General features: G+C 38.2%; 2 protein-coding genes across 2 annotated transcripts; both read right to left on the bottom strand.

Moving 5' to 3' along the window:
- Positions 1-1911: 1911 nt before the first annotated feature.
- On the bottom strand, positions 1912-2850 carry LOC129543452 (olfactory receptor 2B11-like). The gene has a single exon (XM_055406561.2). The coding sequence runs from the start codon at positions 2848-2850 to the stop codon at positions 1912-1914; it is 939 nt and encodes a 312-aa protein (XP_055262536.2).
- A 16209-nt stretch (positions 2851-19059) lies between these two features.
- LOC129543461 (olfactory receptor 10C1-like) lies at positions 19060-20019 on the bottom strand. The gene has a single exon (XM_055406570.2). It carries the CDS (start codon positions 20008-20010, stop codon positions 19060-19062), a length of 951 nt encoding a protein of 316 aa, XP_055262545.2. The 5' UTR covers positions 20011-20019.
- Positions 20020-25570: the final 5551 nt, after the last annotated feature.

Raw genomic sequence — 25570 nt, 5'->3', positions numbered from 1 at the left:
CCATAAATCTTGATTATATCAGAAGACATTCCAGACAAGTCCAAATGACTCTTGTTCGTACCTGTTAATTTTTTATTATACAACATTATGTTGATTTCTCACCATATTAATTCAATACCAGATAACTATAAAATCTTTAATTTGCTTTCAGAAATGTAACTTTATGAAAAAGTTTTCTGTTGAGTGTGGATCCTTGCACTAAGTTTAACACTTTCAACATTTGATGATATATATTCTAAGCATCAAAAATATACTAACGTTGTTGAAGTAATCAAGTTGTTTATCATTCTAGAAATACAAATTATTTCTTTTTCATACTGATTCTTGCAGTTTCAAAAGGCATTCCTGGCTGTTACCATTATGCATGAATATCTTTACACATTGTGATTCAACATTAATATCATTACATTTTTCTCTCTCTAACGTGGAAGCCTCATGCTTATGACATTTAAAAGGAACATTAAGAAACTTACCCACATGTCTTGTCCATATATTTTATTTAATGTTTAATGACACATTCTGTAGTTAAAAATACAGAACACTGCACACTTTTATTAAATAAGAGTGATAAAGTATTTTTTAATTTGAAATATTGAGATATAGTTGATGTACAATATTATATGTTATATATAGGTGTTCAACACAGTGATTCACAATTTTTAAAAGGTATACTCTATTTATACTTATTATAAAATATTGGTATATTTCTTGTGTTGTACAATAGACAATATGTTTTAAATTAAGTAGTAGCATCTAAATAGGGCTTCCCAGGTGATGCAGTTGGTAAAGAATCCACCTGCCAGTGCACGAGACACTGGGAGGTGGGTTCGATCCCTGGGTCAGGAAGATCCCTGGAGTAGGAAATGGCAACTCACTCCAGTATTCTTGCCTAGAAAATCCCATGGACAGAGGAGCGTGTTGTTCTACAGTCCTTAAGGTCGCAAGAAGTCAGACATGACTGAGCATACACAACAAGAAAAAAAGAAAAAAAAGCAACAAAGCACCTAGATAAATGGAGGTTGATAAACTTACGAGACTAACTGATGGTCGGCCTAGGTGTAGAGTGCCTCACCCTGAATCCACAATGGCACTATGCTACCTGCTTACTCTGGCCAATCTTTAAGAGAGGATGAAATGTTTCTTAGATGAAATGGTCATGGAAGTCCACTGATGGTTTTCATCATTATTAGCTTGAACTAATGTTTTTGAGAGTCCCTTGGACTGCAAGGAGATCCAACCAGTCCATTCTAAAGGAGATCAATCCTGGGTGTTCATTGGAAGGACTAATGCTAAAGCTGAAACTCCAAAACTTTGGCCACCTCATGCGATGAGTTGACTCACTGGAAAAGACTCTGATGCTGGGAGGGATTGGGGCAGGAGGAGAAGGGGATGACAGAGAATGAGATGGCTGGATGGCATCACCAATTCGATGGAGGTGAGTTTGAGTGAACTCCAGGATTTGGTGATGGACAGGGAGGCCTGGCGTGCTATGATTCATGGGGTCGCAAAGAGTCGGACATGACTGAGCGACTGAACTAAACTGAACTGAATGCTTTTATAATTTGTATCATTTTAGTATCTTTTGTTTTTGCTACTTAACAGTTATAATTTCAGTATGGAATTAAACTATTTTTTATATTTTCCACAAACAAGGTGCAATTGCTGTGCCGTGCTGTGCTTAGTTGTTCAGTTGTGTCCAACTCTTTGCAATCCCATGGACTGTAGCCATTACTGGTACATACTAGCCAAGTATCACCGTTGCCTAACACCATAAAGAATATGAAAAACATAATGTTCTTTGCAAGAATATTTAACATGATCTGGTGAAACAGGAGATAAGAATGAGTTATTAAAGAAACCTCTATAAACCTACTAAATGATTAAATAATTTCATTTGATGTCTGCCAACTATCACTTGGAAGTGAAAATGCTCCTCATCAGATTGCCCAGTGCCCCCTTTACATCCTTATTCCTCAGAGTGTAGATGAAAGGGTTGAGTGCAGGAGTCACCACTCCATAGAAGAGAGCCATGAACTTGGGCTGGTCCCTTGAGATGGAGGAGGGGGGCTGAAGGTACATGCTGATACCTGGGCCATAAAATAAGAAAACTACAATGAGATGGGAGGAACATGTCCCAAAGGCTTTTTTCCTTCCCTCTGAAGATTTAATCTTAAATACAGCATGCCCAATACAAGCATAGGAAACAAGAATTAAGCATAGTGGCACAGCTAAGAAAAAAATGCATACCACAGAGAGTGTGAGCTCATTAGCAGCCTTTTCGCCACAGGCAGTCTTTATCAGCACAGGAATCTCACACAGCAAGTGATCCAGGGTATTGCGACCACACAGTGGTAACTGTAATGTGACAGTGGCCTCTGAGACAGCATAGGTCATCCCACTCAGCCACACGGTGGCCACTAATAAGATACAGACGCGCCGATTCATGATGAAGGTGTAGTGTAGAGGCTTGCAGATGGCCACGTAGCGATCAAAAGACATAACAGCCAAAAGCAGACATTCTGTGCCCCCCATTACATGGAATAAATAAAGCTGAACTGCACACCCCATATAGCTGATTGTCTTCTTAGACGTTCCCAGGTTAAAGAACATCTGAGGGACAATGCTTGTGGTGTAGCAAATGTCCAAAAAGGAGAGGTTGGTGAGGAAGAAATACATGGGGCTGTGCAGACGGGGGTCTAACTTGGACACCAGAATGATGGCTATGTTTCCCATCATGGCCATGGGGTATGTTATAAGCAGAATAATGAATAGAGGAAGCTCTAGCCAAGGACGGTCAGCAAAACCTAGTAGAATAAACTCTTCGGGATGGCTTTTGTTAATTAGTTCCATTATCTTCAATTTGTTTCACCTATAGCAGGGGAGTGGCAAGAAAGGTAGAACTATTTTGAGAAATGACAAAACACGATTATGCAGTGTGTGCAATTAGGCATCCAGTCATAAGAGATTGGGTATAGTAACTGGGTGGGGGAGGGAGGGAGGAGGATAATGAAAAGAATGTGACACCATGTGACTTAAATTTCTTTTCATTTGTGTACAAAATAAAGGTAACTACTTTAAGTAACCTAATCTTTTTGAAATTGAATTCTCTTTTATGTATAATAAAGATGGGGCTTCTTAGTGGCATAGTGGTAAAGAATCTGCCTGCAGCGCAGGAGACCTGGGTTCAGTCTCTGGGTCAGGAAGATCCCCTGGAGAAGGAAACAGCAACCGACTCCAGTATTCTTTCCTGGGAAATCCCATGGACAGAAGAGCCTGGTGGGCTTCAGTCCATGGGGTCGCAAAAGAGTTGGACATGACTTAGAGACTCAACAACAACAAAACAATAAAGATGATAATAAATATGTCCTTGGGCTATGGTGAGGATTAAATGTCAAATAGAAGTGACTGTGTTTTGGATACTCAAAAATAATGCTTTTTATACTTTGCTTGTGTACATATCAGATGAGGAGACAGTTAAAATAATGTTTATTAGTTCCTATCTTCAGGTGCCTAGTACAGTAGATGCGGCAAGGGAACTAGGAATCAAATGAGTCTTTTTCAGAATTACTGCTGCAAGATATTACTGAAATATTAAGACTAAAAGTGTTGAGGTAGCTATAGCCCAAGAAGGACATGGTGAAAACCCTGCACTTAAGCATCATCAAGGTAGCCTTGTTCACATACAAGTATATTATTATAGTAGAAGAGTTACATCATTCTCTTAGAAACTGACAAGGTTGGCTTTATTCAAACCCATCTTTGTAATTTAGAATTGAGCAAGAAATTTAAACATTTTCCTGTCAGTTTTGTGAAGTATAAACTGTGAGAGTTTAACTATGACATATGTTTTCATTTATTCAAAATTTTGTTTGGAGTGTAAATTTTCTTTCATAACTACTTTGTTTAAACTGAACAACTGATTTTTCATGTTAAATTTTATCTATCTCATAGGGATTCTTCTTTATTGAGTGGACTTATCCTGTTTGCATATAAGAATTTAGACAGTTATCAATGATTTACTTAATTCTATGTAGCTACAAATTCAATCTTAATGTCCAGGGAAATGGACCAGGAGGAAAACCTTTAATCCTGTTTAGGATCAGAGGCTTATTGGTTTAGGGGCAATAGATTACATTTGTAGGAGGGTTGCAAAGCACAGTTTTCACAGTCTCTATTTCATTAAATCCTCAAAGCCATCCTGGGAAGTGTCACATAAAGTTACTCAGGGTGAAGATGTCACAATATGGCCCTTTGATTCCATATTACCCCTAGGTCAGATGTGTGTAATATAATAATAAAATAATAATTTCAACTAATCCTGAATGAGCCCTGTATGTCAAACTCTACAGGAAGCATTTTACACCCATTAAATCATTTAGTACCGATCTTAAACCCTTTGACAAAGGAAATTTTAGTATCCATGTTTTAAGATATTGTTATTCATTCATCCCAATTGTTTGCTAATAACTTGGGAGGTTCTAAAGATAAAAAAATTCCTTCAATCGGGTAGTGAGATAGAGTATAAATTCAGATTTCAAGTTTCCAAAGATGTGTATTAAAGTTGTGTAATTCTATCCTAGATTTTTAATCTTTCCCATCTCATTCTCATGCTATTTTATTGCTTTTAGCTCTCAAGTACCACGACATTTTAATACAATGTTTGATCTACTTCCAGTGATTTTTCCATCACTGTTTTACCACATAGGGATCTCTTTACCTGTGAAGATTTAAAATCGTTTATGTTTCTACTAACATTTTCATTCTAGTGTATCTTTTTGTAAATAATTTTCATTATACAGTATTTTATTTATACTTACAGTGATTTAAAGTTTTGTCTGGGAAAGATTAGAGAAGAAAGAAAATCTTTTTATCTGACTTCAAAATCTGGATGAAACGTGGATAAATCAATCCATCAGACTTTTACTAATTATTAAAAATGTTCACATGATTGAATGAAAATTACACACTTCATTCAGGTATTTAATATCTGTCAGATATAGTGTTTATTAAAATTTACATGCTTTTAAGGTAGGTTCAAGTGAGAGACTTAGCTGACTTACAAAGAAAACTCTAGTTACTTTCTGTAGGCACCAAACTAGTTATTCCCAATGTTTAAAGAAGTCTCCCAGAAATGAAATACTTTCAGATTTTCCTTCGAATATTTGGTGTTATGATGTACACACATTTCAACCTTCATTTTAAAAAGCTATCCATTCTTAGGAATAAAAATGTTCTTTTACTTACCCTTATTTAGATAAACAATTCTTAAGAAAAAGGAAGTGTGAAGAAACGCACTTGAATTTGTCAAATTTTCAGAGAAAGAGAAATTAGAGTATGCAGTTGAGTACATAAGAATTATCTTCAGAAGTGTGAGTTAGCCATTTGATAAAAATGCTACCACAAAGAAAAAACCCAGATTAGGAAGAAATTAGTAGATAGTATCAAGAGTGCCTTGTGGGTGTGCAATTTTATTATATTCCTCAGTCCCTTGGGCATTATTTTCAAACAGGCCTATTTATGGTTATCCCCAGATGAGTTAGTAGACAAAGTTCCTTGGGACAGAGTTCTCCATGGGAATACTCCTTATGTACAATTAGTTACCTATTGAATTGAAGTTGGTATCAAACCTCCTCTATTGCTAGATTTGTTTTAAAATAAACTCATATGATTTCCCAACATCCTGGAAATTAATTTCGTGCTATTCATTTATAATCCTTTCTAACATGCTTTTATTGTCATAATTTTTAAAATTGAAGTATAATTGACATACCTTACATTATTTTCAGCTGTAAAACATAATTTGACATTTGCGTGCATTTTGAAATGATCATGATAAATCTAGTCATCGTTGCTCATTATACAAAAGTTGCAATTTTTTCTTTGTGATGAGATCTTTTAATATTTCTTTTCTTCAGTTCAGTTCAGTTTAGTCGCTCAGTCGTGTCCGACTCTCTGCGACCCCATGAATCACAGCACGCCAGGCCTCCCTGTCCATATGCAAATTTGCAATGTAATATTATTGAGTATATTCCCTATGCTGTACATTACACACCCATGAGTAACTTATTTTATATCTGGACATTATACTTCTTGCTTCCCTTCACCCACTTTCCCACTTTTCAACTCTCCTTCCTTCTGGAAAACATTAATCTTTTCTCTATAAATTTTGTTTTGTTTGTTCAGTTCCTTTTTTAAAAAAAGTGTCCATATAAAGAGAAATTATATATGTCTTCATCTGTATAACTTATTTTTTTAGCATAATATCCTCAAGGTCCAACTATGTTGTTGCAAATGATAAGATTTCATTCTTTTCTTTTATTGAGTAGAATTGCATTGTGTATATAATACCACATCTTTATCCATTCATCCATCAATGGACAATTAGGCTGTTTCCATATCTAGGCTATTGTAAGTAATGCCACAATGAACATATAGCTGTACAATCTTTTTGAACTAGTGTTTTTGTCATTTCCAGATAAATACCAAAAATTGAAATGGCTGGACCATATGATAGTTCTATTTTTAATCTTTTGGAGGAAACTACATGTTATTTTCCATAGTGCCACCTCCAATTTTCATTCCTATGAATCATGAAAATGTTCTCTTTTCTTCACATTCTTACCAACACTTGTTATTTCTTGTCTTTTTGCTATTAACCACTCTGACTGATTTTTTTAAAATTTTGATTTGCATTAAAGCGTCTGCCTCCAATGCGGGAGACCCGGGTTCGATCCCTGGGTCGGGAAGATCCCCTGGAGAAGGAAACGGTAACCCACTCCAGTATTCTTGCCTGGAGAATCCCATGGACGGAGAAGCCTGGTAGGCTACAGTCCACGGGGTCGCAAAGAGTCGGACACGACTGAGCGACAGAACGGAACGGAATAATTAGTCATGTTGAACAGCTTTTCATGTACCTGTGGGCCATGTGAATGTCTTCTTCAAAAAATTGTTTATTTGGAACTTCTACCTGTTTTCAGTTGGCTTTTTGTTGTTTTATTACTGGGGTGTATATTATGGATATTATTTTGATAAATTTTCAACTATATGATTTGTAAATGTCTTTTCCCATTCTCTAGGTTGTCTTTTTATTTTGTTCCTGATTTTCTTCACTGTGAAGAAGTTTTTTTTGTTTGATGTAGACTTGTTGGTTAAATTTTGCTTTTCTTGCCATTGCTTTTAGGGTTAGACCCAAAAAACCTATCACCAAGAGTGATTTCAAGGAGCTTACTCTTTACCGTTTCTTCTGGAAGTTTTTTGATCTTGCACTGGAGTCTTAAATTCAAATGACTGTGTGTATGGTGTCAAATAGTGGTCCAGTTTCAACCTTTTGCATGTTCAGTTCAGTTCAGTTCAGTCGCTCAGTCGTGTCCGACTCTCCGCGACCCCATGAATCACAGCACTCCAGGCCTCCCTGTCCATCACCAACTCTCGGAGTACACTCAAACTCATGTCCACAGAGTCGATGATGCCATCCAGCCATCTCGTTCTCGGTCGTCCCCTTCTCCTCCTGCCCCCAACCTTTCCCAGCATCAGAGTCTTTTCCAGTGAGTCAACTCGTCGCATGAGGTGGCCAAAGTATTGGAGTTTCAGCTTTAGCATCAGTCCCTCCAATGAACATCCAGGATTGATCTCCTTTAGAATGGACTGGTTGGATCTCCTTGCAGTATAAGGGACTCTCAAGAGTCTTCTCCAACACCACAGTTCAAAAGCATCGATTCTTCCGCGATCAGCTTTCTTCACAGTCCAACTCTCACATCCATACATGACCACGGGGAAAACCATTGCCTTGACTAGACGGACCTTGGTTGGCAAAGTAATGTGTCTGCTTTTTAATATACTATCAATGTTGGTCATAGCGTCTTTTAATTTCATGGCTGCAGTCAGCATCTGCAGTGATTTTGGAGCCCAAAAAAATAAAGTCTGACACTGTTTCCACTGTTTTTCCATCTATTTCCCATGAAGTGATGGGACCTTTTGCATGTAGCTTTCCAATTTTTGCAATGCCATTTATTGAAAAGATTGTTTTTTCCCACATTATTCTTGCTTCCTTTTGTGGGAACCACGTTTTACTGCTCTCTCAGAAATGTCTCCTGGAATTTAATCTTATTCATTCCCCCTTCTTGCATGCTCTTTCCCCCGTCCTTAAGCTAGAAATTCTGGCTGATGAATCAGCACACAGTTCAGTTCAGTTCAGTCGCTCAATCGTGTCCGACTCCTTGTGACCCCATGAATTACAGCATGCCAGGCCTCTCTGTCCATCACCAACTCCCGGAGTTCACTCAAACTCATGTCCATCGAGTCGCTAATGCCATCCAGCCATCTCATTCTCTGTCGTCCCCTTCTCCTCCTGCCCCAATCCCTCCCAGAATCAGAGTCGTTTCCAGTGAGTCAACTCGTTGCATGAGGTGACCAAAGTATTGGAGCTTCAGTCCTTCCTATGAACACCCAGGATTGATCTCCTTTAGAATGGACTGGTTGGATCTCCTTGCAGTCCAAGGGACTCTCAAGAGTCTTCTCCAACACCACAGTTCAAAAGCATCAATTCTTCGGCGATCAGCTTTCTTCACAGTCCAACTCTCACATCCATACATGATCACTGGAAAAACCATAGCCTTGACTAGCTGTTCTGAACGCAGGGCAAACCCCCTCATCTTCAAAGATCTTTCTTTACCACTCTCATGTGATTACCTCTGGACCTCCAGGAGGAAGCCTCCTTAGTCCCAGTGTTCTGGTCTCTGTCTTGCTTTAGCTGCTCTTAGTTAAAGCTTGCAAGATAAGTTGCCAATAAAACATGCGTTCAGCATTTTCTTGGGGAGTTGCTTCTCTGCAAGTTCTCACTGCACTGTCTCTCATAATCCTGTGTGTTTGTGAGAATTATTCAGTGTGAATCCGCCACATACTTTGCCATAAATTAATCAACAATCAACCGTATGTGGATGGGTTTATATCTGGGCTCTCTGTTTTGATTCATTGATATCTCTGTCTGTTTTTATGCCAGTACCACACTGTTTTGTTTACTCCTGCTTCTTTTATTTAAAAAAATTATATTTGTTTTAATTGGAGGGTAATTTCTTTACAATATTGTGGTGTTTTTTGCCATACATCTACATGAATCACCCATGGGTGCACATGTATCTTACTTAGTATAGTTTGAAACCAAGGAACATGATGCCTCTGGATTTGGTCTTCTTTCTTAGGATTTCTTTGTTTATTCAGGAACTTTTGTAGTTCCCCCAGTATTCTGGCCAAGAAAGTTTCAGACAGAGTAGTCTGGCAAGCTACAGTCCATGGGATCACTAAAGAAATGGACACAACTTAGTGACTAAACAACAACAAGAAAGATTTAAAATTATTGATTATAATTCTTTAAACAATGCCATTGGGATTTGACAGGAAATTTATTGAATCTGTATATTGTTTGGGGTAATATGGACATTTATATTAACTCATTTAGTCCATGAGTGTGGAATATATTTCCATTTATTCGCGTGTTCTTCAGTTTCTTTCATCTGTGTCTTATAATTTTCAGTGTTCTAGTCTTACTTCATTGGTTAAATTCATTTCTAGGTATTTTATTCTTTTTGATGCAAATGTATATGAGATTGTTTTCTTAATTTCTATTTCAGGGAGTTGTTGGACAATAATTTTTAATAAGATACCATTAAAGCAAAGCTAATCTGAGTAAATGATTCTGGAGGGTTTAAAATGTGAATTTACTAAATGTTTTATTTATTTGTACACTGTCTCACGCAAGATTTAATATTCTTGACCATACAATGAAGGGGCACAAAAATGAGTTGAAAAGAAAAAAACCCTTAAGTGGTTTTTCCAGCAAGGAGGAATAAAGTGACATTAAAAAGTTCTTCAGAACATTTAATGATTTTTAACATAAAGATTAATTGAGTTGCTCTCTTAACCTCTCACTCTCTTTTGCTTAGTCTCTCTCTTACACATAAACATTCCACATAATAATAATCAGATTTGTATATAGTTACACACAAAATCCATGTTGTTGTTCAATCACTAAGTTATGTCCAACTCTTTGTGACCCCATGGACTGCAGCATACCAGGCTCCCCTGACCTTCACAGTCCTCTGGAGTTTGCTCAAATTCATGTCCATTTAGTTGGTGATGCTGTCTAATCATCTCATTCTCTGTCACTCCCTCTCATTTTGCCTTCAATCTTTCCCAGCATGAGGGTCTTTCCCAATGAGTTGGCCCTTTACATCAGGTGACCAATGTATTGGAGCTTCAGCTTCAGCATCAGTCCTTTCAATGAATATTCAAGGTTAATTACCTTTAGGATTGACTGTTTTGATCTCCTTGCCATCCAAGTCACTCTCAAGAGTCTTCTCCAGCACTACAATTCAAAAGTATCAGTTCTTGGGTGCTCAGCTTTCTTTATTTCTTTTAATTAGAGGCTAATTACTTTACAATACTGTGGTGGTTTTTGCCATACATTGACACGAATCAGCCATGGGTGTACATGTGTTCCCAATCCTGAACTCCCCTCCCACCTCCCTTCCCATCCCATCCCTCAGGGTCATCCCAGTGCACCAGCCCTGAACACCCTGTCTCATGCATCAAACTGGCAATCTATTTCACATATGTTATACACATGTTTCAATGCTATTCTCTTAAATCATCCCACTCTCACCTTCTCTCACAGAATCCAAAGTCTGTTCTTTACCTCTGTGTCTCTTTTGCTGTCTTGCATATAGAGTCATTGTTACCATCTTTCTAAATTCCATATATATGCGTTAATATACTGCATTGGTGTTCTGACTTACTTCGCTGTGTATAATAGGTTCCAGTTTCATCCACCTCATTAGAACTGATTCAAATGCATTCTTTTAAATAGTTGAGTAATATTCCATTGCGCATTTGTACCACGGCTTTCTTATCCATTTGTCTGTTGATGGACATCTAGGTTGCTTCTATGTCCTGGCTATTGTAAACAGTGCTGCGATGAACATTGGGGTACACACGTCTCTTTCAATTCCAGTTTCCTCAGTGTGTATGCCCAGCAGTGAGATTGCTGGGTCATACGGCAGTTCTATTTCCAGGTTTTAAGGAATCTCCACATGGTTCTCTATAGTGGCTGTACTAGTTTGCATTCCCATCAACAGTGTAAGAGGGTTCCGTTTTCTCTGCACCCTCTCCAGCATTTATTGTTTATAGACTTTTTGATAGCAGCCATTCTGACTGGCATGAGATGGTACCTCACTGTGGTTTTGATTTGCATTTCTCTGATAATGAGTGATGTTGAGCATGTTTTCATGTTTTTGTTAGCCATCTGTATGTCTTCTTTGGAGAAATGTCTGTTTAGTTCTTTGGCCCATATTTTGATAGGGTTGTATATTTTTCTGGTATTGATCTGCACGATCTCCTTCCCCATTTCAGGGAACTTTTCAACTATTATCTCCTAAAGTATTTTCTCATGGCCTTTCTTTTTGTCTTCTTCTTCTGGGACTCCTATGATTCAAATGTTGCAGCATTTAACATTGTCCCAGAGGTCTCTTAGGCTGTTCTCATTTCTTTTATTTCTTTTTCCCTCTCTGTTTCATTTATTTCCACCATTCTATCTTCCACCTCACTTGTTCTATCTTCTGCCTCAGTTATTCTACTGTTGGTTCCCTCCAGAGTGCTTTTGATCTCAGTTATTGCATTATTCATTATTGATTGACTCTTTTTTATTTCTTCTAGGTCCTTGTTAAACATTTCTTGCATCTTCTCACTTGTCTTTAGTCTATTTATCTGTAACTCCATTTTGTTTTCAGATTTTAGATCATCATTACTATCATTATTCTGAATTCTTTTTCAGGTAGATTTCCTATCTCCTCCTCTTTTGTTTGGTTGGGTGGGCATTTATCATGTTCCTTTACCTGCTGAATATTTCTCTGCCTTTTCATTTTGTTTAGATTGCTGTTTGGGGTGGCCTTTCTGTATGCTGAAACTTTGTGGTTCCTCTTTATTGTGGAGTTTCCTCCCTGTGGGTGGGGTTGGACTAGTGGCTTGTCAAGGTTTCCTGGTTAGAGAAGCTTGCATCAGTGTTCTGGTGGGTAGAGTTGGATCTCTTCTCTCTGGAGTGCAATGAAGTATCCAATAGTGAGTTTTGAGGTGTCTATGGGTTTAGTATGACTTTGGGCAGCCTTATCTTAATGCTCAGAGCTATGTTCCTGCATTGCTGGAGAATTAGCGTGGTATGTCTTACTCTGGAACTTGTTGGCTCTTGGGTGGGGCTTGGTTTCAGTGTAGGTATGGAGGCTTTTGGATGAGCTCTTGTTGATTACTATTCCCTGGAGTCAGGAGTTTTCTGGTGTTCTCAAGTTCTGGATTTAAGTCTCCTGCCTGTGGCTTTAAGTCTTACTCTTACAGTAGCCTCAGGACTTCTCCATCCATACTGCACATATGTTAAAACATCTAGGTTAATGGTGAAAAGATTCTTCACAGTGAGGGACACCCAGAGAGGTTCTCAGAGTTACATGGAGAAGAGAAGAGGGAGGAGGGAGATAGATGTGACCAGGAGGAGGAGAGAGGGGGTCAAAAGAGGAGAGAGCAATCTAGCCAGTAGTCAATTCCCTAAGTGTTCTCCACAGCCCAGAACACCCAGAGAGATTCACAGAATTAAGTAGAGAAGAGAAAAGGGAGGGAGGAGATAGAGGTGACCTGGGGAAGAAGAGGGAGGGTCAAAAGGGGAGAGAGCAATCAAGCCAGTAATCACACCCCTAAGTAAAAATTGATACTGAAGATTAGACTCTTAAAGGTACAAAATTGATATCAAATACCAAAAAGCAAAGATGAAAAATCTAGAGTAGAGGTTAGACTCAAAAATACAATATTAAAAATATTAAAAAATTCAATCACAAAATTTATAAAAATATATATATGAAATTTACTTTTAAAATAGGGTTTTCTATATGTGAGACAGCAAAAGAGACACAGAAGTATAGAACAGTCTTTTGGACTCTGTGGGAGAGGGCGAGGGTGGTATGATTTGAGAGAATAGCATTGAAACATGTATATTCAGTTCAGTTCAGTTCAGTCGCTCAGTCGTGTCCGACTCTCTGCGACCCCATGAACCACAGCACGCCAGGCCTCCCTGTCCATCACCAACTTCCGGAGCTCACTCAAACTCATGTCCACAGAGTCGGTGATGCCATCCAGCCATCTCATTCTCTGTCGTCCCCTTCTTCTCCTGCCCCAACCTTTCCCAGCATCAGAGTCTTTTCCAGTGAGTCAACTCGTCGCATAGGTGGCCAAAGTATTGCAGTTTCAGCTTTAGCATCAGTCCTTCCAATGTGAAATAGATCGCCGGTACAGATTTGATGCATGAGACAGGGTGCTCAGGGCTGGTGCACTGGGATGACCCTGAGGGATGGGATGGGGTTGGAGGTGGGAGGGGGGTTCAGGATGGGGAACACATGTACACCCATGGCTGATTCATGTCATGTATGGCAAAAACCGCTACAATATTGTAAAGTAATTAGCCTCCAATTAACATAAATTAGTTAATTAAAATAATAAAAACAAAGAAATAAAATAGGATCTATTTATTTCAAAATAATAGTAGGTTATAAAAATGAAAATTAAAGGAGTAATAAAGAACTTAAAAATAAAAAAATTAAAAAAATGATAATAGTAAAAATACATCTAGAAATTTCTCTGAAGCTGTTGAGGGCAGTGTAGGGTCAGTTCAGTTTCAGATAGTTCCTTGTTCCAGCTTATACTTCTTCTCAAGGTCTATAGGCCCCTTCCAATGCTTAGTCAATGCTAACTACAGGGTTTTAATCTGTTGCACCTGTCACTTCCAGAGCGGTTCCCTCTTCTTTGTTTATTTTGGCTTCCTCTGTTTGCAAGTCTTCAGTGTCTAATTTCTGCCCTGACACAAGGGGGTGAAGGTGGTCACTTAGTTAGGCTCACTTGTTCAGTTGTGCTGTGGGGAAGGCGGAACACTGCAAACAAATGTCACTGGCATGTGTAGGGAGTGCTCACCGAGTATGGACCACACTGGGTTTGCCCCAGATCACGTTGTGTGTGCTTTCCTGGTCTACACTGCTCAGGCTCCAGGTTGCTCTGCAGGGAAGTTGTCCAAAACGGGCCCTGGGTTTCGTGCACTTCCTAGGTCTAAGGTGCTCAGATTCAGGTTCTTGGGTACTCCACAAAGGCACAAACTCGGTTGGGCCTGCGTTTTGTGCCCTTCCGAGGTCCCAGCAGCTCAGTTGACCAGGCGCTTGGCAAACACACTGTCCCAGGTGAACCATGTGTCTTAATCTTCTCCCCGGTCCTGGCCACTTGCTTTCTTGGGTGCGCTGCATGAGCACCGTCTCAGGTGTGCCATGTGTCTCCTCTGGGGAGCTGATCTCTGGCTGCAACCCTCCTGGCAGATGTCAACCATCCAGTATCCCAGGAAGACTTGGGTAGCAACTAGGAGCCTGCTCACAGTTTGGTGGGGGATGCCTTCTCTGGGGCCAAAATTGCCCTTTGCCTTCTGGTTCTGGCTGTCACCAGCCTGCCTCTCTGCCTCCCGCAGGTGGATGGGCCTGTCCGCAGTTGGCTAGCTCTCCTCTGGTATTTGCTCAGTCCTTTGTTATGTGAGCAGGCCAGGCTGTACCTTAGATTAGAGCTTTTCGTGGGAAAGTTCTCCTCTCTTTTTTTTCCTCTCTCTGGCTATCCCACAGTTTGGGTTGCTATCTCATGTTAGCTCCATCAGATTGTCCTCAGGGCATTCAGGCCCAGTCCTTGCCCTAAGCATGCAATCTGCGCCTCCCTGTTCAGCCCCTACTAGCTGGTGGCAGATGTGAATGTCTGGGCTACTTCTCCGCTGGGGGTTGTGGTTAGGTGCCTATTCTGCGGTTTTTTTTTTCCCTCCCAGTTATGTTGCACTCTGAGATTCCAAAATTCCCCACAGGCCCACTGGTAAGAGGGTTTCCTGGTGTTTGGAAACTTCTCCTTCATGACTCCCTCCCTGGTACGGGTCTCCATCCCTAACTCTTTTGTCTCTCTTTTTGTCTTTTGTATTTTGTCCTACCTGCTTTCAAAGAGAATGGGCTGCCTTTCTGGATGCCTGGTGTCCTCTGCCAGTGTTCGGAAGTTGTTTTGTGGAAGTTGCTCAGCATTCAAATGATCTTTTGATAAATTTGTGGGGGAGAAAGTGGTTTTCCCATCCTATTCCTCTGCCATCTTCCCTATTTCCAATTGTTTATATTTTCTAGATTCCATGTAGAAGTGATAACATGGAGTGTTTATATTGATATTTAATATATATGTGTCATATACATATATTATAATCTTCCCTTTATCTCCTTTATTCATTCAAATGTTGCTGAACACTAAGGTTGCTCCCATATCTTGGCTATTGTAAATAATGCTGCAATGAACGTTGGATTGTACATATCTCTTCAAAATAGTGTTTTTGTTTTCTTCAGATATATACTCAGGAATGGAATTGCTGGATTGTAGAGTAGTTGTACTTTTAGTGTTTGGAAACCTCTAGGAAGTTTTCCATAGTGGCTGCATCAGTTTACATTCCCATCAAGAGTCTAAAAGAGTTTCTTTTTTCCACATTCTTGCCAACATTTGTTGTTTGTAAAGTTTTGGGTGATAACCATTCTGATAGCTATGAGTTAATGTCTCATTCTGGTTTTGATTTGCATTTCTCTAATAATTAATGATGTGGAGCATCCTTAAATGTGCCTGTTAGCCATCTATATATCTTCTTTGGAAAAATGTCTATTCATGATTTCTACCTATTTTTTGATTGAGTTTTTTGGTCTTATTGATACAAGTTATATGAGCTTTTATATGTTTTGGATATTAACCACTTACCAGTCATATCGTTGGAGAAGGAAATGGCAACCCACTCCAGTGTTCTTGCCTTGAATCCCAGGGATGGGGAGCCTGGTGGGCTGCTGTCTATGGGGTCGCACAGAGTCAGACACGACTGAAGTGACTTAGCAGCAGCAGTCATATCATTTGCAAATATTTTCTCCCATTCAGTTGGTCATCATTTTGGGGATTGTCATTTTGTTTTATAAATATATATATATATATTAATATATATATATTTCCTATGCAAAAGCTTTTTAATGTTAAATAGGTCTAGTTTGTTTTTGCTTTTGTTTCTTTTGCCTTAGCATACAGATTCAAAAAAATATTGCTATGATTTATCTCAAAGAGTGTTCTGCCTATTTTCTCTCTTAGGAGTGTTATGGATTCTAGACTTAAATTTAGGTCTTTAATCGATTTTGAATTTATTTTTTTATATGATGAGTGGAAATGTTGCAGACATTCTTTTACATATAAATGTTCAGTTTTTGATCATTTCAGACTTATCAAACTTTTCAAAGCTAGTAAAATAAACAGATATGATGATGCTATACAAATTGTTTTTAACTTGCCTTCCATGACATGCTCAGTCGCTTCAATCGTGTTCGACTCTGTGCGACACTATGGACTGTAGCCTGCTAGGCCCCTCTGTTCATGGGATTCGCCAAGGCAAGAATACTGGAGTGGGTTTCCATTCCCTCCTCCAGGGGATCTTCCCAGCCCAGGGATGGTGCCTGTGGCAGGATGGAGCTCTTGCGTCTTCCGCATTGCAAGCAGATTCTTTACCTCTGAACTCCCCAGGAAGCCTGTTACTTGCCTTAATTTTTAATAAATCATTCATTTTTTAAGATTAATAAACACATGTAAAAGTAATAACCTTTAATGCCTGCAGATAACTCCTGCCTACTTCTATAGCATAATTTTTAAGTAGTTATTTTCACATGTTCAGATTATTTCTATTCTTCATTAGGTGCACACAGATACAAATAAACACCACAGTGTATTCTGTTTTGGTCTTTGGTGAACTAAATAGCTTTTGGTAAAATGAGCATATCTGGCAAAACACATCTTGGTCATTAGTGAACATCACTGCCATCCTGTGATTGTAGCATTATCACATCTTTTTCTCAGCTTTATTGAGATAAAATAATGAAAATTGTCAGGAGTTAGACTTAAGGTGGATAATGTGATGATTTTATATTGTCATTCTGAAATGATTACCACAATCAAGTTAAGTAACATATTCACGATCTCACATAGCTATCCTTTGTGTTTGTGGGTGATAGGAACAGTTAAGGTCTACTTTGTTAGCAAATTTCAAATACAATACAGTATTATTAACTACAGTCAGCATTCTATATGTTAGATTGCTAGAACTTATTCATTCTGTCTGTAAATTGTCATGGCAGCAGTCAGAGTTCTCCTTTCCTTGTCACATTATCACTACTATGAGTAGTTATTAATCACTTATAGATCACAGAACCTCCCTGAGAACTTGATGTTCAAATTTAAGGTAATGCTTCTATAGATGACTAGAGGTACTTGATTATGTTGTAACTATGTTCATTTCTCTTAAGAGCAAGTTTTTGAATGAGTTCCAAATATATTCTGTCAGGATTCATCTGCACATATGTACATTTTGTAAACTACATAAAAATTAAAATTGCTTTTATTAATTATGTTTAGTTCAGCTTTCTTCTTCCTTCCTTGAATTTAAATCTGATTTCTCTTTCTTTTTAAAAACATTTTTACTATGGGGACTCTTGGTAAAAATTTCTCATACTATTCTGCAACAAATTCCTCTGAATTTTATGACTTTGCTCTTTTGGATGTTTACATATTTTCATAGTACCCACAACTCAAAAAAGAGTTATTTAACTCTATGTCATGTACCAATTATTAAGAATAAAAGATTTTAAAATATTTTTATGGAAGTAAATAATTCACATCATAGAGTTGTTGGGGAACAAAGAGTCGCGAGACAGATATTTGTGGAAGAACTACCCCAGTGACCAGAATGTGAAAGTGAAAGTCACTCAGTCCTGTCCGACTCTTCGCTACCCCATAGACTGACCATGGAGTTCTCCAGGCTAGAATACTGGAGTGGGTAGCCTTTCCTTTTTCCAGGGTATCTTCCCAACCCAGGAATGGAAACAGGATCGATCTCCTGCATTGCAGGCGGATTCTTTACCAACTGAGCTATGAGGGAAGCCCTCCCAGTGACCAGAGCAGAAGTCATATGAACCTCTCATGGACTGGTGGTGATGGTGGTTTAGTCACTAAGTCGTGTCTGACTCTTGTGACCCTGTGGACTGTAGCCCACCAGGCTCCTCTGTCCATGGGATTCTCCAGGCAAGAATACTGGAGTGGGTAGCTATTCCCTTCTCCAGGAGATCTTCCTGACCCAGGAATCAAACCTAGGTCTCCTGTGTTGCAGGCAGATTCTTTACTGACTGAGCTACAAGGGAAGCCCTTATAGTGCTTTCTCATCTCATGGACTAGAAAATGCCTAAGGGTATAGGTGAGAATGTCCTAGACTTCTGAGATATAATCTGGTAATTTGTACTCTGAGCCTGTGTGTGCATGTGGGCTAAACTGCGCTGTTGTGTCTGACTCTTTGTGACCCTATTGACCATAACCTACCAGGATCCTCTCTACATGGGATTCTCCAGGCAAGAATACTGGGAGTGGGGGGGGGGTTGCTATGCTTCTTTCAGGGGATCTTCCCAGCCCAGGGATTGAACTCACATCTCTTACATCTCCTACATTGGCAGGTGGGTTCTTTGCCACTAGTGCCGCCTAGGAAGCCCCATTTTAAGTCTGTACATTAGCCTAAACTGAAATATTTTGGAAAACCTGTCTAGTACTGGACTCACCTATCAAAATTCTTTGGTAGCCAATTTCATTCCAGAACTTGACAGTCAGAACTTTAGCAATAAGAAGACTGCTGTCTCCAAGATTACAATCGCTGTTATTAAAGAAGCTTATTACAAAACAGTTTGACAAGTCCATTTTTTCTTCCTTCCTTCCTTTTCTTTCTTTCCTTTTAGATTGAGTGTGCATCTTTTTCAAAGAGAAATTTTTATGGTCCTCTAGTATGTTGTTGCTGTTTAGTCACTAAGTTGTGTCCAGCTCTTTTGCAACGCCATGGATTGTGCCCGGCAAGACTCTTCTGTCCCTGGGATATCCCAGGAAAGAATGTCTAAGTGGGTTGCTATTTGTACCCATGAGTCAAAGCTTTTTCTTGCCCAGAGTTCTCCGAAGAGCTATCTTGACTTCCTTGTTCCGTAAACTGTAGATGACAGGGTTGAGCATGGATGTCACCACTGTGTAGAAGAGGGCCAGGAGTTTATCCACCCCAGGTGAATGGCTAGCCTTGGGCCTCAAGTAGCTGACAGATGCTGAGCCATAGAAGAGCGTTACTACCAGCAGGTGGGAAGAACAGGTGGAAAGAGCTTTTCGGCGACCTTCAGGGGATGACATGATCAGCACGGCAGCTAGAATTCTGCCATAAGAAGCAATGATTAATAAAAATGGGCTGGAAATGCAAAGAGTAGCCACAACAAAGACTGCAGCCTCATTATGGGATGTATCCCCACAGGCTAGTGCCAGAATAGGGGGGAGGTCACAGAAGAAGTGGTCTATTTCACAGGGGCCACAGAAGTCCAAAGAAAAAATATAGTTGGTTTGGCCCAAGCTTACTATGCAACCCACTCCCCAAGAAATCATTGCTAAATGGACACACACTCCACGACTCATTCGTGTTGCATAATGAAGTGGGGAGCATATGGCCGTATAGCGATCAAAAGCCATGGCTGCCAAAAGATAGCACTCACTGATCCCAAATAAGGCAAAGAAAAACATCTGTGTAGCACATCCCTCCCGAGAGATTCCTCGGGCCTCACTCACAAGGCTCTGCAGCATCTTGGGTATGACAGAGCAAGTGTAACCAATCTCCAAGAGAGACAAGTTGGCCAGGAAGAAGTACATGGGGGTATGGAGGGCCGGATTGGTCCAGATGGCAATGGCTATGAGAGCATTGCCTGTCAGTGATGCTAAGAACATGAGTAAGATGAGGGAAAATAAAAGGAAACACTGTTCAGTGACCTCAGAGAATTTGGTAAATGCAAAGTGTTTCACAGACATGTTATTGTCTCTCCACAAGGAACAATTGATGCTCATGACCTGAAAAAAAGAGGCAAGGTCATCAAAAAGATTCTTTTAGCTGGAAATATAAATCTTTATATTGCTCTTAACAAGCTCAAGTCAGAGATAAATTTCTTACCTCTAATTTAAAAAGTTTGGAAGTTACACTGATCCTGTTGCCAAATCTAGTCAGCAGACATAAAATGGAAAAAAATTTCCCTTTTATATCTAGTCAGCAGGCATAAAATGTATCTGGTCAGCAGGCATAAAATGGAAAAAATTTCAGCACAATTAACTTTTATCCCATTATTTTATCAAATAAAGTTATCATATCTAAATATTTATTTCCTATTCTCTTGCCACTGACTTGCTTTCTTCACTCATTCATTCCCCAAGTATTTATTGAATTCAGAGTATTTTCAGAGTGTTTTTCAGTTACTGTTTGTGGGTCCTGGGATTAAACAATGGACAAAAAAGGATGAAAACAAGTGGACTCATTCAAAATTCTGTTAAATATGAAATAGCAACTCTGAATGATTACAGAACCCTTGGTGGATATGATTTTGAAAAATTTATTCACACATCAAGTATCTATTATGATGCATTTACACTTAAAGCATTTATAAACATTTACCATGTACTGTACCTAGTTAAATTAATTAATATAGTTTAATGTATATATTCCCCATGTAGCAACACAGTTCAGTTCAGGTTGTAGTAAAGAAACAGAGATATTAGTCTATTATCTTTTTTTTGAACCCAAAACATTTTCTAAAATATCTTCATTTCTCAATAATAGCCTATGCAGTTGCATAAAAACTCTGATTCTGGAGAAGTTGTCATCTCTTTTATCAGTTAAATGCACAAATATGTTATTAATATAATACTTACTAATTCTATCTTCCTGTACCTGGGAAGAACTGCAGTTTCCTCAATGTCGCTGAGGGAGGAAACAAGGAAGAAATCCCAACAAGAAATGGAGAATGCCTCACTCTTTCTTAAGTAGTGACGTCACAAAGATTTCATTTCATAAATATACTGTCCCATTTAGACTGCAGACAGTAAATGCAAATGCTTGTGTTGAGAGCGAGAGTCAGGGTCATGATGCATGGGAGAAAGCAACTGGTGGATGATACACTGGAGGGCTGATTGTGCAAAGGCCAATGCGTGCTGTCAGTCATTTGATTTTCTTAGCCCCATAGGATGAATAAAAAGTTATCCTGTGATAAGTACTGCTTACAGCTTCACAAAGTTCAGAGATAATTGAAAAAGTAAGATGTCCAGAAAGGTCTGTGAGTGCCTCTAAATAATTAAACTTACAAAGAATTATATTCTGTCTATAAATAATTATTAGATCATAAATGTATGGGTCCGCTGGAGGTGAGAATACAAACAAATGTAGTCAAATTCCCTTCTCCCTCCCTGTCACTGGGAATAGTACTACACCAGGCCAAATCTGATTTTTTCATTACACTTTCTGTATTTTTTAGGATTTACTCTCTGTTGACCTTTGTCCAGGGACCCTGAGATCCATGTAGTAGAGGTCAGTTTTATGTACATATCAAGAATATTTAATTTTAATCATTGTCTATAGAAAGAAAGTGAGGTCCTCAAGGGCAACTGTCAGGGGTCTGTAGATACGATCATCATGGCAGTACAACAGCTTGGCACAGACATTCTTCAGGCTTTTACCTCATATATTTTCTTAAAGCTTCTAATTAATCATTTCTGTGAAGGAAAGGTGATGAAGCCCTTCCTGTCTTTCTTGCTGAGTTGTTCTGAGTTAAAATGCAAACATTACAGAGGCAAACCATGAATGAAAAATAAGGAATTAAAGTGCACTTCATCAGCATCAAAACCTCTTGCCTTTTACAAGTCTCATGTTAAGAAACTCATAGGATGATGTGTGCCATATCCTCTATATAGCCAGTCTATAAAAATAATTTATTATACATATGTGTAAAAATGAGTTTGCTGTACAGCAGAGACTGACACAGCATCTTAAATCAACTGTACTTCAATAAAAAGCCTATGTTAAGATTCAGTCATCAAGAAAATTAATCTAAATTAATCTAAAGATATAGGAGTTTCATGCCCAGTAATAAATTGTATTTGTCTGTCTCTACTCAATGTGATAAGAGATTAAGTGACCAATGAACATCGACAAGATTCTGATGGTTTAAATTTTGGAATAGAGTTTCAGTGATAGTTAGATGTATGAAGAGATAGAGGAAGGAGACAAGATAATTTTAATAGCTCAGTGATTGGATTCATGTGCTACCTTACCCAGCCCCAAGATCCAAGACAAGTACATTCTATATAGTTCTGCTTTGGAAATAATCTAGCACAAGTGATTCATTTTGGGTCCGTGCCACATAATCAGAAATGCTCCTTAACTGATTCAGTCCCTTATTAATCTCTGTTCTCTTAATGAAATGTTTCTTTGTTTCCCATCAGTCAAAGGAAAACATGAGACATTATTAGATATTTTACCTGAAACACTTAGTACAGTCCCTGGCATACAAGAAAAACTCAATAAATATTCAACTCTTTGCAACCCAATGGGTTGTACAGTCCATTGAATTCTCCAGGCTAGAATACTGGAGTGGGTACCATTTCCCTTCTTCAGGGGCTCTTCCCAACCCAGGGATCAAACCCAGGTCTCCCACATCGCAGGCGGGTTCTTTACCAACTGAGCTACCAGGGAAGCCCCAATAAATATTAACCTTTGTTATGCTGAAATTATCATTTCTAAATGATTGAATAGTAGATACTGTTTATGTAAATTGGTCATTAGTTTGTAGAGAAGATTTCCCATTGCTTTCCACAATTCACCCATAGTCATTTCATTGAGGACCTAATATTTAGCTGAGTGATGCCTTAACATAACCCAAATGAACTGAACTATGTTATCATTTCATTGGAATAACATGCACAAGATAATCTAGGCATTTCTATTATCCAACAATAAGAGGTATATCTATTTCCTGAGAAGTATTATTTTGGTACAATTTGCAGCAATATTATGACAGAACTACTGGCAAACTGAGTAGATCTTTATACGCTTCAGAGAAGGAGAAAAGAACTGATTAAAATAATCTCCAGAACTGAATAATTCTTTGGGTGTAATCTATCCATTTTAACATTTTAATTGACTGTCTTCCACAACCTTCATTTTTCAAGACATCAGTTTTATCACATACCTTTAATTCTAAAATTTGAGTGAAAAAAGTAAATGTTTTTTACTTCTGATGAGCCAGTAGCTGATTTTGTCTGCACACTCTCCATGTAACCTCCCAAAGTTCAGAGGATATAAATTTCCACATCCTCACTCCTAAGACCATGCACTGAGATGATTTTGCTGTAGTCAGGATCATGTCTTATTTCATGAAGACTGTGTGTCTCTTAACAGAGCATCATGTCCTTCCTAGCAGCACTCTCATGGCTAACACACAAAGACACACAGACAGACACACACACACAAGCATGTAAGACTGTGCTGATTACATAATGATGATGTTTGGACTTTTCTCATCCTGAAACATTAAGAATTATGAATATTTATACATCATTTCTTCTTCTTGTTCTGAATCCATATCCTGCCTTCCTTTCTCAGGAGACGTATTCTTCTCACTAGAGTATGTCAGGAAGCAGTTTGATTCTCTCAGGAATTGCCATGGATGGGTCTGTCTCTATTTATTTGTGAGTATGAATATTCAGGAAGCAAAATAAATAAGTATAAAAGGTAATGTAAAAAGAAAAGTAAAAGTAAATCAACAACAATATATAATGAATAACTATTCAATATATAATGAATAGTATAGGTAGCTGCTATCATAGACTGTGTATACAATGTGATATTAATTCAAGGGAAATGCACTACTGGAACCAAATATGTATGTGACCACTCTATACTATTTATATAAACACTCAGATTTAAATTTTTGTTTGAATTAAACTAAGTAGTTATCAAAAGTAATTATGAAAATGATGTAACTTTCATGTCATATTAATAGTATATTGATGCAGTTAGTATTTATTTTGATTATTATAAAAGACTCAATAAATCATAATAATCTTCTAATCTTCTAGTAACATGAATTTGACAAAATACCTTTTTGTTTATATCAAAAGTAAAAAAACCCAAGTCGAAGATATATATTATGATGATGAAAGAGCTGTATGATACTTAATATTTTTTGTTTAAATGATATAAAAAAGTGGATAAGATAATAAATATCTATTATTGACATGATATGAAGGCAAAGGAAAAAGCCTACAGAAGAGTAAGTTGTCATTTGTTTTTTTAATTGGAGTATAATTTCTTTACAATGTTAATTTCTGCTGTACAAGGACGTGAATTACTTATGTGTATATACATATCCCCTCCATCGTGAATGTCCCTTCCATACCCACAATTCCACCCTTACCAGTCATTCACAGAACACCAAACAGAGAATCCTGTGCTATACAGCAGTTTCCCACTAGCTAATTCTGATACCTGATTCTAGGGAAAAATTTCAATTCTTCCTCTTTATTTTTGGAATATAGCTTTATTCTTCTGCTCTGATTCATATTCCTTTAAAAATTATTGTGCTTTCTTTAAAAATTGTTGGGCTTTCTTGGTGGCTGAGCTAATAAAGAATCCGCCTGCGATGTGGGAGACCTGAGTTCGATCCCTGGGTTGGGAAGATCCCCTGGAGAAGGGAATAGTTACCCACTTCAGTATTCTGGCCTGAAGAATTGTGTGGACTGTATAGTCCATAGTGTCTTAAAGAGTTGGACACGACTAAGCAACTTTCACACATGCACGCTTAATACACAAAATGTTGAATATATTTAATGTATATATTTTGATAAAATTGGAAATGGGCTTATACATATGATACTGCCCATCACAAACAATATAAACCATCACCTCCAAAGACTTCTTGTGCCCCATGTATTTTTTTGTTTGTTTGTTTGTGAGATGAGCACTGGTCATGAGTTTGTGCACTTTAAAACTTAAGAGGGCAGAAACACATTCTTGAAGGTGTATTTTGTCACTGTTGATTTCTGAGTGGAAGACAATTAAAATTCAGAAATGAGTTGTCTTTACAGGTCTAAAAGATAAAGAAGTGATCTAAACAGCTCTAAACAGTCTCTATATCTAAAATCAACTTAAATCTTGAGTTTTGTCCTCTAAACAGAAGTTACCATTTTGTCTAAATAAGACTAAGTTAAACTAAGCTTATCTTAACTAATAAAAATGATCAGAGATTTTATGTAACATCACAGAATTTTTATTTTTCTTGCTTTGTGTGCATGTTTGTGTCAAATTTAAAAACCTTTTATGGCACATCAGCCACCTATCAGCCAACTTTTAAAGTTGTTTAGAATTATTTTCAAAGTAAATATACCAAAGTCCATTTGTCTCAGGAACTGGACCAAGCACCAAGATGGTCTGTTCTGTTTCAAAAAAATGAATCTGTATTGCAGTTAATTCTTGTTCAGGAAAACATATGAATTATCATCCAAGAATTTACTTACACCTTGATTTGTTAGACCAGAAGACATGCCAGAAATACCTAAATCACTCTTGTTGTTCTTACCTGTT

Source organism: Moschus berezovskii, chromosome 23, assembly GCF_049115385.1.
Source record: "Moschus berezovskii isolate FMDL1 chromosome 23, NW_MosBer_1.0, whole genome shotgun sequence".
Lineage (NCBI taxonomy): Eukaryota > Metazoa > Chordata > Mammalia > Artiodactyla > Moschidae > Moschus > Moschus berezovskii.
The sequence above is the reverse complement of the archived record's forward strand: the minus strand, read 5'-3'. Positions and strand labels throughout refer to the sequence as shown.